Source organism: Piliocolobus tephrosceles, chromosome 3, assembly GCF_002776525.5.
Source record: "Piliocolobus tephrosceles isolate RC106 chromosome 3, ASM277652v3, whole genome shotgun sequence".
In the NCBI taxonomy this organism is placed as follows: domain Eukaryota; kingdom Metazoa; phylum Chordata; class Mammalia; order Primates; family Cercopithecidae; genus Piliocolobus; species Piliocolobus tephrosceles.
Window position 1 is genome coordinate 24,104,130 of NC_045436.1, and position 19,797 is coordinate 24,123,926.

The 19,797-nt window shown below is 37.5% G+C and overlaps 1 protein-coding gene across 1 annotated transcript in view; it reads right to left on the reverse strand.

Annotated features, from left to right (window-relative positions):
* Positions 1-378: 378 nt before the first annotated feature.
* The window catches only part of CPE (carboxypeptidase E), a 128,691-nt gene continuing 109,272 nt past the window's right edge, over positions 379-19,797 (reverse strand). The window contains exons 4-9 of the mRNA XM_023228558.2: positions 16,457-16,574; positions 14,217-14,399; positions 11,251-11,390; positions 5,514-5,613; positions 3,135-3,253; positions 379-1,182 (exon numbers count right to left, since the gene is read on the reverse strand). Coding sequence (XP_023084326.1) covers positions 1,084-1,182; positions 3,135-3,253; positions 5,514-5,613; positions 11,251-11,390; positions 14,217-14,399; positions 16,457-16,574 — 759 coding nt within the window. The 3' untranslated portion in view covers positions 379-1,083. The remainder of the gene's footprint in view (positions 1,183-3,134; positions 3,254-5,513; positions 5,614-11,250; positions 11,391-14,216; positions 14,400-16,456; positions 16,575-19,797) is intronic.

Consider the following 19,797-nt stretch of genomic DNA (forward strand, 5'->3'; position numbering starts at 1 on the left):
ATCCCTGACTCCTCTCATCCAGTCTACTTTAAGTTGCTCTGTCATTCTTTCTCTCCGTACCCTGCTCTTTCTTGTCATTTTACTTATCACAACGCATAATTACATATTAACCCGTGTGTTACTGATTCAGAGTTTGTGTCCAAACATTGATTTGTGTGTTCTTTATTTAAAGGTTGTGTCCAAAATCAGAACCTTTTGCCTGCCACAATAACATACATAGAGGCTATGCAGTGCTTGGCACACAGCAGTCACCTAACAAATTTTAAAATGTACAGGATGAACACATGAGAAGCCACTATTAAGAGAATACATGTTTTCATCACAAGACCACAGTGCTAGACCAAAAATCTTAGACAATTAAAATACACACCCTGAGGATTTTTTTTTTTTTTTAACCTTTATTCATTCAGAATGCATTTCTGGGCCACTCTACAACCAAGAGAAAACCTCAACTTTTAAGCGGTGTTAACGGACTAAATAATGTAATAGTATTGCTCCTATATGTACAAGCAAGAAGTCAGTTTTTATTCTTTTCATAAAACCTCTTTGTAAACACGTACCTTTTCTTCCCATCAAAAATGCATTAACAAGATCATGCTTATAGTTAGTCAGTACAAGAAAAAAACGACGATTTATACTGAATTGTTTAAGCCTTGCAGTAGAGTGCTCACAACTCCGAGCTGTATCTGTTAACCTTTTCAATAGCATTCATTATGTGACACTGTCGCCAATTACAGTAAAAGAACTTCACTAATTTTTAAAAGCTAGAATTACCCAAAAAGTTCTGCATTGTAAATAATACCAGGAATATTGCATTTAAGCCTAGGGTGGCAAAATTACTTAAATCTTTTCTATATTTTTTGTGTAATATAGGTAGGAAAATGAATACTATATAAGAGAATTAAATATATCAAGTTCTTATATTTTTACCTAAGAGGCTATTTATTTTAAGTAATGTTGATTAATATTTAAATGATTAAAAAATAAATGTTAAGTATTAACTGCACAAAATCTAAAAAAAAGACCACATTACATCATACTACATTATATAGATAGATTTAAAGCAGCTGGCTAGAAGCCTTTTTAAAAATTTAAAGTTTCTGACATCATTTTCCACCATTCCATCAATTCTTCCTTCTCCTCTTCTTTCCTTTCAGAAAATGACTCCAGTTCAAAATCAACCTAAAAGAGAAAATCAAGAGCATATTACTATCAAACTGCATGAACGGGAGGCTGAGGCAGGAAAATGGCGTAAACCCGGGAGGTGGAGCTTGCAGTGAGCTGAGATCGCGCCACTGCACTCCAGCCTGGGCAACAGAGCGAGACTTTCCGTCTCAAAAAAAAAAAAAAAAAAAAAAACTGCATGTGTTCTTTTAATTGAAATAAAAAAAATAAGGGCAGTTTCAATATACACTCAATCCAGTCACCTGAATTAAAGCAAATCCTGAAATAAAAATCTCTTGTGATAAATAATAGATATTTTCAGGGGGAAAAAATTCAAAAGCCTCATGTTTGAAATGTCCTTTGATTTAATGGCTTTGAAGACAGATGTAATTCAACGAAATTCCTGCCCCAGTCTCTTCTCCTCATAAAAAGATGTAACTGGTCGGGCGCGGTGACTCATGTCTGTAATCCCAGCACTTTGGGAGGTCCCGGCGGGCAGATCACAAGGTCAGGAGTTCAAAGCCAGCCTGACCAACATAGTGAAACCCCCGTCTCTGCTAAAAATACAAAAATTAGCCGGGCATGGTGGCACAAGCCTATAATCCCAGCTACTCAGGAGGCTGAGGAAGGAGAATCTCTTGAATCCGGGAGGCAGAGGTTGCAGTGAGCCAAGATCACGCCACTGCACTCCAGCCTGGGCGACGGAGCAAGACTCTGTCTCAAAAAAAGAAAAGAAAAAAAAATAACTTATAGTTAATTTTCTGCCTTTGGCTATTTAGTGAGCACCTCCTGTCAGCCTTGAATCTTCTCCTAATGTGGGAGGGAATGTGGAAGAGTACAGTTCAGCATGCTGGTATCCCAAACTACAAGGTTCTGCTTTCCAGAATCTTGAATCTGTTAAAGAAACTGACAAAAGCAAGTATGTGTCCAAGCCACTCTTTGTGAATAGGAATCTTCATCAAGTCTATGGAGAAGTCACACACTCCGCGTAAAAGGCTGTTCAAAGTAGGCAGCCCCCAACCCCAATCCCCTCAGGCCCCATCCCAGATGGAACTACGAGTTTCTTGATTTGGCCACTTAAATGCCTGATTCTTTTGGATCGTGATTCCATTCACTATATCCTTGCACTAACACATGCCAGAAAGACAAAGGATCAAAATAGTTGAACCTTTACAACTTGTTCCCGGGGCCATTTTTTCTGGGTTTCAGTTACCCAAATATACCTCTTGATTTTAATACATATACAGCCCAGTGTAGACATGCACACAATCAAAGCCATGTACCAGTTAAAAACTCAAGATATTTTGTTTGCAAAAAACAAGCATTTATACTCCAAGTTTTGGGTGCATAAACAAAAATATAATAAATTCTTTTCAAGTAAGCCTTGTAGACTTTCAAGAAATCCTACAGACACTCCCACGGTCCCAGGCATATAATACAAAGATAGTAGTAAAATTCTTCTCTAAGAGAAATTTTGGTCTTATCACCATCACCTTCCCAACAAACAAATGAGATCTACTTAAATAAGATATGGTTTTTGATAGTACTTAGCACAGAGAGCCTTGCACATAGAATACACTAAATAAATGTTTGGTTGGCACCTAGAATTTTCTTTTATGTATCATTTTTTTCAGATACTTATTGAGAAAGGCATGTGCTAGGTGCTAAAGATAAAAAGGCAAATGAAACATAATCCCATTTAGATGGAAATCAAGGTTAGCAAATAAAAATTTAATTTTTTAAAGTTTTATTTCATTTTCTTGTAAATCTCATCAAAAACTGAGAAATGGTAATAGAGCTTCATATTAACTATGCTAAGCCTCAGTTTTCTCATCTGTTAAGTGGAGATAACAATGCTACCTACCTCATAGGGCTAGTATGAAGATTAAATATAAGTCACTTAAGTATGCCTGACAATGGTAAATGCTTAATTATTATTATAGCGCTTGGCTATTATTATGATTACTTACCCCAACAGCAGGGCTGTAAGGAACTGCCACTTTCTTTGTTATTGCCAGATAGCCTGGAGCTGAGGCTGTAAGTTTATAGTTTCCAGGTATAAGCAATCTCCAGTAATCACCATCCTTTGCTGTAGGAAAGCAGAATATCAAATCGCAAAGCACCTGACATATGCAGAATTACAAAATGCATAATTATGTCATCTAAGGAATACCCAGTCTAGCTCAGTTCAACTTTTTTGATTCTCGATTTTTAAAGTAAATATATAGGAATTTAATGAAATTTTATTGAATAGGGCGTGAAACTCTCTTTACAGGCTTCATTTCTTAAAGCTACTTTACAGATATCAATGTTAAATTGTCTAATAAACCTCGTATGATCATAGACCTTCTAATCACATCAGGAGCAACACAGGGAAAAAGACAGATGAAGCCCCCAAGCAGCGGCGTCAGAACACACAGCAATCACGTTTTGACTCTTGCCAGGTGACGACCTGATAGTCAGAGAATCTTCACAGAGTGTGGGCCAAAGGAAGCCCCTGTAGGATCTCTGAGGCCCTAGTTAGAAATTTAGATTTCTAAAGATTTAGAATACATTGGGTACCCTAGTCCATTCAATCTCCCATTTGCCTAAGTCAGTGATTTTCAAACTTGGGTGCAAACCTGGGAAACTCAGTAAAATGCAAAATCTGATTCCAGCTCCCGGATTCTGCATTCCTGACCAGCCTCAGGGCAATGCTAAGGTTGGGAGCAGAGGCCACACTTTGAAGAGCAAGGTTTTCGTAGACATTTCACACCTTCTTCTTTTTCTTAACTCCCCTACACATCCCATTCATCCTCCCAGTTGATACTTTGCATCTTATTTCATCGCAAAAATAGGTACAGTCAAAAAAATTAAGCCCCCATCACCATATCATCAAATCTACCTCTAAATCCACATCTCCTTGCAGCTATTGCCTCAATTGTCTTCTTTCCTTTATAGCAAAATTTCTGGAAAGGTTTGTTCATGTCTCAATCTCAGAATGATTCTTCTCTTATTCTCCCTTGGACCCAGTCCAATCAGGATCCCACCACTCACTCCACTGAACAGATTTTGATAAGATCCTCTGAACTGCTAAATCCAAGGATTCATTCTCAAGGTTCATCTTAATTGATGCTTTTTCACTCCCTCCTTCTTGAAGCACTTCAAGGCCTCCAGGACAACACATTGCATTTTCTTTCTACTTTCAGTTCTATTGCTGGTTCCTTCTTATTATCACCTTGCCATTGAAAAGCTGGAGTATTCTAGAGCTCCTCCTCCGATTTAATTTCTTTCCACCTGTTTATTCCCTAGTTAGATTTTCCTAAACAGTTCACATCATGGAATGCAGAGAAAATAAAATATTTGTATGACACATTAGGGCTAACAGGTTTCTTGTGGCAGAGATACTAACGCTGGGTTTCACCCTCCCAGCTAAGAGCTAAGGGGCTACATGGGGTAACATCTTGGCACAGATTCTGGTATACTGGCTGGCACCTAGTGGGCTGCTGATAAATGAAGAATGAATGGAGTTTTAGAGGACAAATGTTAAAGATTTTTTTTTTTAATCCAAGCTATAAATGTGAAGGTTAAGAAAGAGCTGATGATACAGAGTGGTTTGGGACAGAAGTTAAAGGTTAATTATCACAAGGTCTAAAAAAAAATTGTAGAGAGTTTATAACTAAAAAGAAAAAGCTGTCATTATTGAAAAGATCCCAACAAATGACAATTAAAATGACCTGGATCAATGTTTATTAATGGGAGTAGGTAGATTTGCCAGAAAAATCATCATTTTTCTCAAACTGGGAAAATGGAAATTGAGCTCAAAACCTAGAAGTCACTAACATCGCACCTCAATCCTATAAATTCTTGTTTAACCTTGAATCCCTGCGGATTTATTTTATGGATTAAATGAAAAACTGTGTGAGAATTTTTAGACACACAACCCGCAGCAGTTTTCTTCCTTCCTCCTCTTTCCGCTCCCTCCTTGGGTCTCCCCATTAGCAGCTCGTTAGCACTTCTTAACACAGACCAGAAAGTCACTGGTATTTTAACCCCAGCAACTCCTTTTCCTTTGCCTGAAGAACTGCGAAGAACCGGCAGCCTGTGGCACCACCTCCCAGCTCTGGGGCGAGACAGCTGAGGAAAGGGCGCCACCTGCTGCACCCGATTTCTAACGCAGCAGCCGCCCTGGGCTCCACTCCGCCTGACCTGAGCCCACAAATGAAACTTCACCAGATCAAAGCTCAGAAACGCTGCAGAGATACGAGCTGTTTGTTTCGCTCAGAAGAGTATAAGACTTATAATTATGATAATTAGTAATTATGCTGTTGTACATAACGTGGAGCCTCCAGATTGTGGCAAAGACCCACCGGATGTAACATCATGGTCTATTCCTTCCACGGAGATGGTGGCATTGGCAATTGGGTTACCTTGAAGATCTCGGACAAATCCTTTGACTCCTCGGTGTATCTGTGAAGGTCAAAAACAACCAAAAGTTAATATGACCTATAAATTATAGAAATGGCCTTCAATATGTTTCATATCAAGCATCTCCTTATTTTCCAGCAAATACCGTAGATCTCCATTGTTTAAGAATCAAGACATGCACAAAAGGCCACTGAATTTTTTGTGCATTTTATTCTGCTTTTCCATAAATAGAGAAATGAAAATTAATATCTTATTTGTGTTAAAAAAAAAAGACTTTAGTACCTTTCAAATCATAAAAAAAAAAGTGTCATATTAAGGGAGGAGACAACCCCTCATACTGTCTTATGCCCAATTTCTGCCTCCAAAGAAAGAAGAAGTAAAAATTCAAAGGCAGAAATGAAATCCACAGGCAGACAGCACGGTGCCACACCCGGGGCCTGGTAGTTAAAGATCGACCCCTGACCTAATTGGTTATGTTATCTATACATTACAGACACCGTATGGAAAAGCACTGTGAAAATCCCTGTCCTGTTCTGTTCTGTTCTAATTACCGGAGCATGCAGCCCCCGGTCACGTACCCCCTGCTTGCTTACTTGATCACGACCCTCTCACGCAGACCCCCTTAGAGTTGTGAGCTCTTAGGAGGGACAGGAATTGCTTACTCGGGGAGCTTGGTTTTTGCGAAATGAGTCTTGCCAATGCTCCCGGCCAAATAAAGCCCTTCCTTCTTTAACTCCATGTCTGAGGGGTTTGTCTTCAGCTCATCCTGCTACAATATGTGTAAAGTTCTAGTCTTAGCGTATTTCATAACTTACTCTCCTTTAATTTTGGTCATCTATGTATCTGTTACATGGCTACTGTCAATTAACAAGGATATCATAATAAAAGCCATTTAATATTAGCTCATTCTGGATAAAAAGATACATACTGTGACTGCTTTTGCATTAAATCTATTAACATTATTTTGGCTGAAAATAGAGTAGGGAACCTTATAACAGAAAATAGGATGTTGAATTAGGAAGAAGATGGAAGAGCTGCCACTGAGAATAATCCCCCTAAATTAAGTTGTAGTCATCAACTGGCTATTATTTAATACACTGCAAACTACAAAAACCGCTTTTCTCTTTATTTTGGAAAGACAATTCATCTAAGTCAATATGTGTTTGAAGTGACAGAGTCGCTTCAGGTCTTTAAGAAAGTACTGCATCTAGAATATACATCAAATGGTAATTCATTAAACTTGATTACTTAACAAACTATGCACCAACCTCCCAAATGCTCAGGTTGTGCCTCACCCAATCGGGCTATAGAAAACAAATTGTCTTTCACTACTTATGATATCTTACTATTTCCCTACAGAAGAGAGATAAGTCTCCTGCAACCTTTTGTCATCAAAGAATAAATTTGGCAGTGGTACACTATTTTATCAAAAAGATGTCCCTTGTGACCAGCAATATTTTTTGTGTGTGCCATTTTTCTTTAAAAAAGAAACCTCTCACACCCTATAAAAATAACATGTAATTTTTTTAATGTTGCAAATAGGAAAAGGCTATCCCTGTTGTCAGTAATAATGATCATTTTATTGGCAACCAGTACAGCAAAGAGAGTAAATATATTTTTTAAAAGTTTAAGATTTATTCAATTCTAACTTTTCTCCATAACTTATTTATGAATTAGACAACCAAAATTGAAGAGTTTGAAATTTAGCCATTGAAAAACATGAAACATGAAAACTTAACTTTCTGAATTAAAAGATGAAAAGTCAGAAAAGGCATAGAGAAGAAGAAAAGGGCTATATGTAGAGATCCAAACTCTAAATTTCTTAAAATGAGGCCCCATTCAATAAAACTGAGAAAGATATTAGCTGATAAAAGAGGATTTACCCAAGTACTTTATTCCTCTTGAGGCACTATAATCCTAAAACTATCAATATTATACGCCTTAAAGAAAGTTTCTAATTTCCACATCATTGTAAAGTAAGTAAATCAATCACTACAAGAACATATTATTCGCCTGTATTTGGCACAAATCTATTAGGTTAATATTCATGGCTTTATTTTTTTCTGCCTCTGCAATCCAAGACTTGTATCTCAGTATGCAGTTTAACAAATAGTTAAAGAAGTAAATGTCTGTCTGTGATATGTCAACTTTTCTGTTTGAAAAATTCCAGTGTAGTAATAAATCTCAGTAGAAGTGTATGGACTGTGTCAACTCCCCATGAATGGACTGGAAAATTCAGATTTTATGGTTTTTGCAAAAGAAATCACGAAAGTCCAAATTTCGCTCATGCCTGGAAGAAGCTGTTTTACTACACTTGGGCTGCCTGCGATGATCACTCCCCAGATTCCAGGACTTCTCAGTTTCAGCGAAGGCTGAAAAAGCATCCAGAAGATTCTCTATTTGTTGCTTAGGACTGTTTACAGCCCCTAAACCCTCGTGTAGTGTCACGCAGAGAGCTTGCTGCAACTGAAGATTCTTGGGTTCTTCCCTGCAGAGAGTGTGATTTAATGGTAGGAGAGGAAACACATTTTTTTTTTTTTTTTTTTTTTTTTTTTTGAGGCGGAGTCTCGCTCTGTCGCCCGGACTGGAGTGCAGTGGCCGGATCTCAGCTCACTGCAAGCTCTGCCTCCCGGGTTTATGCCATTCTCCTGCCTCAGCCTCCTGAGTAGCTGGGACTACAGGCGCCCGCCACCTCGCCCGGCTAGTTTTTGTATTTTTAGTAGAGACGGGGTTTCACCGTGTTAGCCAGGATGGTCTCGATCTCCTGACCTCGTGATCCGCCCGTCTCGGCCTCCCAAAGTGCTGGGATTACAGGCTTGAGCCACCGCGCCCGGCCGGAAACACATTTTTAATAAGAACTCTAGATGATTGTAATGCAGTTGCCCATGAACCATTCTTTAAGAAATTCTTCGAGAATTTTGAGAATTAGACTGTTCCAAAGCTACTGAGTGGAAAGGAGCTCTTCTCCTTAGCAAACTCTTTAGTCTAATTAGCTTTACAATTCTAGTCCCTGCAAACATCTCTTTAAAACTCTGCAAGGGATTTCCTCTCAAACAATTACAGAAATAGATCTCCTAATCACCTATTTTCTATGAGTTGTAAACTAGTCCAAGCTTAGATTTTAGGCCCAGGTGTTCAATTACTAATCACTACCATTGTCAAGACAGCAATTACAACACAGAACTTCTGGCAGCCCTCACTGATTTTTCATCAGCCTTTGTTTTCCTAAACTGGAGAGTTCTATGATGCAAGCTAGATGAGCTGGTTATAAATACCACTCACTGCTTAGACACAGTTTGCATCATAATAACAATGCCACATCAAGGTAGATCACATGGATCTGTGGACAGAGCAAATTCTTATTCTGAGTGGCATAAAATAGGATTGTGTAACTTTATCCTTCTTCTTTTTAGCTTATTTATATATAAATTGACATTACTATCAGATGAATTGGATGCATGCCCACCTGCCACCATAAATATGACAAATCTCCTTTTTCACGATGGTAAGAAGATGTGTTTTATTTGTTTTGTATTTTTTTTTTCTTAAGAACTAAGACATGATTTAAACAGCAGCTAAGCCTGTTACTAAATTGTTTATCAGAGTGATGATCTTATTGGCATCAACTTTTGTAAATCTTATAGCACAGCTCCAAGAAGCCTTTTCCAAACTTCCATGATTGGGTTAGGTCCCCTTCTGTGTACTGCCATTGCTCCTTGCAGCTAAGCTTTTTTTGTTTCTCAGCCGGCTCTCCTCCTCTCTTGTGATTAGGTATTCTTGTTTCTGACAGCACTCGTGTGAAGCCTTCCTGAGGATGGTCACTATCCCCAGTGCCTCACAGAATGCCTGGGATGTGAAACTAGTCAATACACTTTTGTTGAAAAAATATATACATAAAATTAAAAGCACTGTATTAAGGAGTATAAATACAAATATTATTAAAAATTTAAATATCATTAAATATTTATTAAAATAAAAAGCACTGTATTTGATATCTAAGTGGAGAACACCCCAGTCAGTCCCATCTTACTTCCTCTATCCAAAAACATGCTTTTCAGTTAACTTTGCTCTTAGAAGATCCATCCAAATACAGCTCTCCTCAGTGGAGACGTTCTGTAGGGGTTCCCACCACAGTTGTTCTAGAGTCATTGTGGACTACTTATCCTTAGTTTTTGTGTTGGAAAATACCTTTTTAAGCTAACATGCAGCAGGAATCCATTGATTCAAAAAGAATCCTGTGGAATGAGTGTTCTTTAATCACCATCTGACATCAGTGGATGTATTCCATGATAGTCCCTGGTAAGGTATGACAGTATATGCATATTTGACATGTGTAAAAGAATTCCTATGCTGGTTTTTCTTTTTTTTTTTTTTTTTTTTTTTTTTTTTTGGTAGAGCAGCCTTTATTCAAAGGAGGCCATAGCAAGATATAGGGACCACTGCAACAGGGTCTTGCAATGGTGGAAAAAGAAACTGGATTCAACTCCTGGTTTTACTTTTTTAAAATAGTTGATTTTATATATATATATATATATATATATATATATATATATATATATGTTTATATGTACATATATACATATAAACACTTAAATATTTATTTAACAGCATTTGTTTATGTCAAATTAGTTTAACAGATCGGTCTGGACTATTTGTTGGCACATGAAACTAACATCACTCTACTTGACTTTAGGCGTAAATGGCCACATTCAGAATAAAATTTGAAGACTGGCAAAGCACTGCAGGAATGAACAGTCTTTAGGTCTTTCCACCACCACTGCCCCTGGTGCCAGTGTCTACATACTATGCAGGGGGTGGGGTTGATAGGTGACTGGCCTGAGTAGGTGAAGGATTTTATTCTGGCAGATGGTGAGATCCCCCAAATTCTACATGGATCCCATTGGAATGGCTACATAAATGGCTCTCTGGTAAAGATCCAGGCTTCATGGTGATTCTGGAAATAGACAGCCTGGATTCAGATTCTAGCTAAGCAACTTCAGGTGAGCTGTCTAGCCTCTCTGTGTCTCTGATTCCTCATCTTTAATTTAGTGATAATTATAATGATGGTGATGATGATGATGATAACTTCCCTCATAAGGTTGTTGTGGGGATTAAATGCACTAATTATTACATAAAAGGCATTTAGTATAATACCTGGGAAATAGTAAATGACCAATAAACATAACTCATTATTATTATTATGTGATACAGTTGAGTCTAGGGTGAGAAAGATGATGCCTGTACAGCTCAAAACTTAAGGAGACACTCACTCTCAAGTGCTACTCCTGTACTTGCATGTCCCTAAGATTAAAATCCTCCTTAAATTTTCCATTCTAGGTGCCTCACTTGCCTTACTTTTGTTCTGACTCTGCCTGGGATGCCTCACGGTGATCAGGGTGGAGTCCTGGGATTGCCCTTGCTTAGAAGAATACAAACAAAAACAAGATTCTACATCTTTTCTCTATACTCTCCAGTTTAGTCAGTTCTTGGTGAATAGTCATGAGCCACAAAACCTACAACAAATAAAAGCCTAACTGAAACACTGCTGACACCTGCCTTCCAAATATGGTGTCCTCATTCTGCACCAGATGGATTCCCCTGCACTCCTCTTACAAGACCATTGTATGCCAGGTTTGAATGCTTCTAAACCTTGCATTTTATGCTGGCGACTGTGTTTACCTGCTCAAGGTAGCTAATGAGGGAATTTTTGTTATCCTCCCAGTAGGCCTTCAGAGTCTCTTCAGGTGGAAACTTCTCACAGCTAAGCTCCACGGTGATCTCAAAACAGTTGCTGCTAAGGTAATTGAAGTCTTGCATCCCTGCCAAAACGCCAAATGGAAAGTCAAAATATGCACAAGGAGCCTAAACCTCTACACAGGCTAGTCTTCTGAATCAAGAACCAAGTAAAAGGTACACAAACCAGGGCATTTGGGGAGCCTGTGGGAAACCTTAACAAGAATTATCTGCTGTAAGGGATTGAACAACAGAGGTGGGGGCTTGTTAGACCTTAAAAGCACAAACTCTCAAGTTCCTAAGCAAAAGCACTTGCTGCTTCAGAGTGCTAATGCGGACATGACCCACCCTCCACACTGCTGGAGTGGGCTTTGGAGAAGACAACAGGGTAAAAGACTTCATCCCTACTGATCTGTTAAAGAAATGCACATCCCTCTAAGTCTACCTTTCTACTGGAGAAGAACTTGGAGCTTCATGTGACATGATCTGTCAAACTATATTGTTCCTTAAGCCCAATCACTATCATAGTGTATTCCTGAGGGATTGGGAGTCTTGGCAATACACTATTGTCAATCAAGAAAAATGATGAGACAAGTCTCAATCGTTTTAGGGGATTTCTTGGCCAAAGTTAAGGATGCGCCCCAGAGACAGGTCTATGCCCTTCTCCGAAGATGATTTTGAGGACCCCAAATTTAAAGGGCAGAGGGTGGGATATTGATAAGCACACAGTTTTCACATGAACAAAAGGGGGTAGAGGAAAAATGTGGGGAATGTGCATTTTACATAAGATAACACAGACAAAATGGCATAGGGGAGCAATCAGACACGCATTTGTGTCTGGCGGGCTGGAGTGACTGCACCTGTAAAGATAAGCTATCAATTTACATGGCCAATGTGAAGTTTTAACAGCTCACCAGGAATTTCCTCATGGGCAAAATATGAGGGAGGCGTGTATCCTTTCATCTTGTAGTTATCTTATTTAGGAACCAAAATGGGGTGGCAGGTTTGTGTGACCCAGTTCCCAGTTTGACTTTTCCCTTTAGCTAAATGAGTTTGGGGTCCCAGAATTTAATTTCCTTTCACACTATATATTAATTCAACAATCCCTGAGTATCTACTACATACAAGATATAATGATAACAATACTTCAAATAGCACCAAAGAGAATATTCTGCATCCAGAACAATTTTAATTTAAATCTGACTCAAATTAGTAGTGGATGCTGTTAGTGTCCGCCAGATTGCTTTTATGGAGCCAGGGCATCCAGACCCAAACTGCTACAGGTGTTGGCTGTTAGAGCTCACAGCTATCCCCCAGCCCTTTTCCTGAGAATTGCTGGTGGGAGCCGGAATCTCCACCTGGCTTGGGAGTTACATCCTCCTATCTCTCCCCGCAATTCCTTCTGGCACCCCACAACCAATGGCTGACCAATATAGAGCCACCAAAGGCTCATCCCTTTCCCTCAAGGGGAGAAAAACCTGCCCCTAATTTATGCTCCAGGCTTCTTCCAATGGCTCAGGCCAAGGCTGGACTTTGCCTGAGACCACACCCCTGTTTAGCTCTATCCCCTTCCTTGCTCTGCTTCCCTCTCTTCCCTACAGGGTGTTTCCTAAAAAGGGCTCCCTTGATACATTACAAGCATCCAAATCCCTGTCTCAGGCTCTGCTTCTGGAAAACCTGACCTAAGACATGAATGTTATTCACTATACACAGAACTGAAGACTAACAGAGCTTCCTTTGACTGTTTAGCTAAATGAGACATAATCGTTAACTAATATTATCGTTAATAATGTTATTATCAGTATTTTACTGATATAGATTGCTTTATATTTTGTTGACAATACACTATTTGTTCAAAAAGGAATTCCAAGGAATCATTAAAGTTTTTGTAAAAACTAAAGTATAAAATTACTTCCCATCTGATGTACTTGACACGCTCTAATTCCTAAATTTGACATAGATCATATTTCTGAAGCTATTGGGGGAAAGAGTACTAAGTCTGATCTGGATAAAATGCAAAGTATAAATAAAAACAGAATTAACATGTATCAGAAAGAAAAAAAACAGAAAGAATATTTTTCTCAGCACATAATTCAACAAAATTAAGCACATTAAACACACCAATACCCTACAATTAGCTAATGCTGCTTATTACCCTAACAAATTTTCTTCTTCCAGGTGGGCCATAGAAAATTTTTCTCAGGCAAAGAGAAAAGTAAAAATATATATAAATATCTTCACATTTCAATCTTCATCCTTGAGTGTTAGTGAAAATAAGAGCTCTGTAAAGTCCGCCTTGGGACAAGGAAGCCAAGAGAGCTGCCTTGGCTACCTAGGAAGGGGCTTCCCCCAGCTACTGTCCCACATGGCAACTGCTTCCTTTTCAAACTAAACAGCAAAAAGCTACCTGATCTCATAGGGATTATTAGAGTAGTGAATATAAACTAAACATTCCATGTCAAATACTCCCCATTATCCCATCATTTAATAAAAAAGTACTGTGCACCAGGTTATGCTAACAGCCAAAGCAAGTCCTCTAAAATGTATATTTACTACAGTGAATGAGCATGACTGGCATATACTAAGGGCGCCATCTTATTCCCTAAGGCTTGAACTTGAAAAGTAGCGTAGTTAACAATATTCAATTTATTATTTTCCCAATGAATGTCTTCAGTTCATTTCCTGTATCTCTTCAATTAGCATCACAATTTTTTAAAATCCACAAAAACAAAATTATACATAGTAATCATTCATGCAAAAAGTTGACTTTAATGGAAGAACTATAGATTCACTCTACTTTTTAATGATGGAGGATGGTAGAAGATTCTCTAAATCTAAATCACTCTCTAAACCTAAATGGTCATTGTAAATGAGCTACAATCACATAATCAGACAGCACAACGGAAACTCACCTCCAGGTACGCTGTACCAAGCACCACCGTTGGTGGTTCCATCTACAAAGCTGCTGTCATCATCATTCTTGCGACATGGTGGCCGATTGGGATTAGACATGGCTGGGTTGAAAGAAGAGTATGCCCGGGCCAAGCTTTGGAAAATGGCATCATCTGGGGAGGAGCTGTATTCATGAGCACTACCTAGAAAACAAATCCACAAGATTAAAGAAACAGACACAGACCAAGCAGCACCGCATATTTTCTAAAGAGTGATTCAGTGTTGAGTAACTATACTGTTGATGTATTTTTTTAGCTACATAACTATGGGAAGGAGGTAAAAGTTTAAATACTAAATAATTACACTTAGTTTTTAAGTTACAAAACTTCCATTCCTAATACTACAAAATAGAAATTGGGTAGAATGTACATTCTACTTATGAGTTGAAAGCTTTGCAAGGAAAGGTAATAAAGTCATAGGAAACTAGGCCTGGGAGAATAGGAGGAAGATTTTTATTGTTAAAATCATTAATTTAAAAAATGTACCTATACTAATCTCATACCCACTATGAATCATTCTCATATATACCATTCAATATCTGGTCTTAGATTTTTTAAATCTCCTATATGTATTATAGAAATAAATAGCACATTTTGATACACTGTATTCTTATTAATGCATTATAAATTATGCAGGCCTACAAGTTTCGCAATTATCAACAAGCCACAAAATCTTTAAATTTATTTAACAATGTTATTTCCCCAAAGATGTTCTTCAACACTCAGTTTCCAATATCTAAAATTATCATCCCAACAACCCCATTAAAAAGTGGGCAAAGGACAAGAACAGACTTTTTTCAAAAGAAGACATACAAGCAGTCAAAATAATTGAAAAAAATGCTCAACATCATTAATCATCAGAGAAATGCAAATTAAAACCACAATATCATAATACATGACTCAAAATGGCTATTATTAAAAAGTCAAAAAACAACAGATGTTGGCATGGATTCCCACCAGTGTTGGTGGAATTGTAAATTAATGTAACTTCTATGGGAAACAGTACAGAGATTTCTCAAAGAACTAAAAATAGAACTACCATTCAATGTAGTAATCCCACTACTGAGCATGTATCCAAAGGAAAAGAAATTATTATATAAAGAAGACATGTGCACTCATATGTTTATGGCAGCACTATTCACAAAAGCAGAGTCATGGATTCTGATTCCAACCTAATTGTCCATCAGTGGTTGATTGGATAAACTATGCAATACTAAGCAGCCATAAAAAAGAATGAAATCGTGTATTTTACAATGACATGGATGGAGCTAGGAGCCATTATCCAAAGTGAAATAATTCAGAAATCAAATACCATATACTCTCACTTATAAGTGGAAGCTAAACAATGCCTGTACCTTGACATAAGGGTGGAAATAATATGCCCTGGGGGCTCCAAAAGTGGGGAGGATGGGAAGAGGGGAGGGGTGAAAAATTACCTATTGGTTTCACTCTTTCGGTGATGGGTACACTAGAAACCCAAACCTCACCATTATGTAATATATCCATGTAGCAAACCTACACAGGTACCCTGGATCTAAAATTTTAAAAAATAAAATAAAATAATCATCCTGTTTTTACAAAGAGCTAACTCTTCAAAGGCCCCTGAAAATAGATTCAAAGCAGGAAATTCCCCGGAGCAACAAAAATCAAGTTGAAAATATCTATCTGGCCAAAAGTTGCTTTGTCTGAAGCTTAACTAAAACTAGTTCGAGAAAGCCAAAGCACCACTCCCCCTCCCTGACACCACCAGAAACAGTTCCAAATGCAAAACTGTGTGGACACAATAAGACACATGTAGAGATCCACTGGGGACCTGATCAAGCACCAAGAGGCTGCCCCCACGTTCAAGCCATCTTCTACATGAACCTACACAACTTCTGTAATCTCTCCACTTTATCAGTGTCCAGGAGTGACCCAAGTTTATGACGTATATTTTCTCCCTTTCTGTTGTCTAGGTACTCTGTCAAGATCACGTTCCTCTTCACCTAAACTATTGAGAAAGTGAGTCCTTTTCTGCCAAATAGATATGCCAACACCACATGAAATGATTAGGAGAGCTTCCTGTTAAACATAGTTCTTTCTTCAGGCAAAAATCACTTAACGTCCACTTCTTTAAAAAAAAAATTACAGAAATCATCCTGTAAACCCTTGTACAGTATTATAAACTTTGAACCAATTAGAGAAGCAGAAAGAATACCTACCACTCCGTGTCTCGTCATATGGATAATTGGCCACAAGGTCTCCTCCATGGAGATTGGCAGAGAGCACAAAAGGAATATCCATAATCCAATGAATGACAGCCTTGGTCTCAGGAGCAAGCTGTTCAGATGAGACATAAAAAGAATTATAAATTTAATCATCATTGATATGAACACTTGACAGAAAAGACATAGGAAAGGTAAAGGAAAACATTGAAAGCTGGTCATATTTTAACTACTTTGCGGTTGTCCTCGCAGAAAAAATAAAGATTCCTACAAGAGCAGCATTCCTCATGTCTAACTTTCTCAGATTTATAATAAAAATATTTCAAAAGTGTTTAAATTTCTTTCAAAGTTTTATTTTTGTGGGCTGCCAGTTTTCCTCTCTTTGTAACTTGAAAACCAGCATGCAACTCACAAATTTTGGGACATCGCTGTCTGATCTGTAGTGGTTCACACATTGTTATTATGAATAGTTAAGGATAATACAAGGAGAAAAGAAAATAGTTGAACTGCAGAACAAGATCTGTCCTCTGTGGTGGTTCAAACATGTGGTAAAGTTTATTTCCAAATTTTGCTTATTATTTTCCCAACTTCCCTCAACTACTTCAAACATTTTTCCTATCAAAGAATATTAGGTTGAGTCTCCTTCAGAGTGGACTGTAAAGTATGTTTACTTTGGAATGGTCATCTTAAATTTTTAAATAAAGGCAAGTTTCAAGAATTCACGTTAAGTCTTTAGAATACTTCACTGCCTCACATATCTTGGAAGCAAAACAAAGGAAAAAAGAAATGTATACCAAAGAAATAATGTGGAGCCAAAAGCTTGATACTTTTATGCAATGAGTTTTTAATAGCAACTAGGAAGACTCTCAAACCCCGAGTGCTTCTCTAATGAAAAGAAAAGATTTTACTGGCGACGTGATCCATGCTGTTCTTTGGGACAGAAAATCTAATGACATCAGTAGGGTTTGATGGTTATAAGATCTCACATTTGTATAGCTGTGCTCAGTTTATGAATAGCTCTCACGTGAACTATTTTACTGCACTTCAACATTTGCATTGGATATGCAAAGATCTTCATACCCACTTCACAAGGAGGAATCTGAGAGCTGGGCGTGTTAAATGTCATATCTAAGTTCACACAGCTAAGAGTTCACATCCAGTCAGTGAAACCGTAAGGCTCATGCTGTTTTTAGTGTATCAGCTGTAGTCTATTAAAATTATCCTATTTTCACAGAAGCTACTCTTCACTGCATAAAAGTGGGATTTAGAGTAGGAGGTTGTTTTTATTGTTTTTCATTTGGTTGGTAGATCTTATTTTTGCTTAAAAAAATTCATTGTAGAAAATGTAGAGGAGACAGACGAGAACAAAGAAGAAAATTTAAATTACCCATCATTTTACCACCTAAAGATACCCACTACTAACATTTGTATAGATCTCTTTTTCATTCTTTTCCCAATGTATTTATATAATTTTTAAATGTGATCATTTATATACCATTTTATATACTGCTTTTTTTGCTTGACAACAGATAATGAACATCTTTTCATGTTTTTTTTTTTTTTTTTTTTTTTTTTTGAGACCGAGTCTCGCTCTGTCGCCCAGGCTGGAGTGCAGTGGCCAGATCTCAGCTCACTGCAAGCTCCGCCTCCCGGGTTCACGCCATTCTCCTGCCTCAGCCTCCCGAGTAGCTGGGACTACAGGCGCCCGCCACCTCGCCCGGCTGGTTTTTGTATTTTTAGTAGAGACGGGGTTTCACCGTGTTAGCCAGGATGGTCTCAATCTCCTGACCTCGTGATCCGCCCGTCTCGGCCTCCCAAAGTGCTGGGATTACAGGCTTGAGCCACCGCGCCCGGCCCTTTTCATGTTATTAAATACCCTTCTAAAATGATATTTTAATGGCTGAGTGGTAGCCAATGTCTAGATATAACATTTTTAAATACTAATAAAATGATAGCTAATACTTATTGAACACCTTCTGTGTCAGGCATGGAATTCTCCCATTCGCTCTATGAAAAAGGGACTACATTTTCCCCCATCTTACAGATGAATAAACTGAGATGTAGAGAAGTTAGGGAACAGCATGAGGTCACTCAGCTGGGAGTGTCAGAGGCTGGACTCAAGCTCAGCCAGGCCAGCTCCACAGCCACTACACTAGTACTAGTAATCTCCAAGTGGTGATACTTGGTCATTTATACTTTAAAACTTAAAAATACTGCGGACACTTTTGTAGCTACCATTGGTGCAAAACTGTACTTTCCTTAGAGAAATCCCTAGAAACTGAATGACTTGACCACAAGTTAAGCACATTTTTAGCTAAAAATGTTTGAGTTAAAATTTGTATTAGCTAAAACTGTCTACATTTAAAAATGTATTCCAAACTGCATCCCTGTAAGGTACAGAATATAACCAGCAACAGTATCATAAACTTTCCATTTCTAATTTTTTTAAGAACAATGGAATTATTACATGTTTTAAAGTGTGTCACTTTGATTAATGACAAATGGAATGTTTTAAATTTGCATTATTTTAATTAACTAATACAACTAGAACAGTTTTTTATGTTTAGTGATTATTTCTATTTATTCTTCTGTGACATATTTATACGGTTTAACTAATTTTTCTATTGAAATGCATAGCTTTTCTTAGTGACTTGCAAGAGTTGTTTAGAAAAAAAATTAGTTCTCTATTACACACTATAAATATTTTCCAAGTGTGTCATGTACCTTTCAAATTTTGTGATTAAAATACAGAACATTAAGATATTTGTGTTAAGCACATAATGGCAAACCTATTGATCTTTTCTTTATGGTCTCTTTGCTTTTCCATTTCATTCATTCATTCAATAAATATTAAGTGTCCACTATGTACTAGTGTCTATACAAGAAATTTAGAAAGTTCTATCTGCCTCTAAATATTATATACGAAAGTTTTCTAGTTTCATAGTTTTTAAACTTAAATTGTAGTGTCTAGAATTTATTTTGATCTATGCTGATATTTATGAGATGGATTTGTCTCAATTCCATTTATCCAATAATGCATTCTTTCCACAGGGATCTGAAATACACTCTTATTATATGTTGATTTAAATCAACCTAAAAATAACTAATATGGGAGATGACATCAAAATATTATATAATGCATATACGTTTTAAGCAAATTTATGTTTTTACACCCAATTGCTAAGATGACATTAATATTAAATGAGATGAGTTTAACAGACTCTTCTATAATATTCTGTTTAAAAGTTTTTCTTTTACTACTAAATTTATTTTCAGTTCTCTTCTTCTTTGTACATCTCTCATTCCCTCTATTTTCTTTAACCCAATGACAGATATTG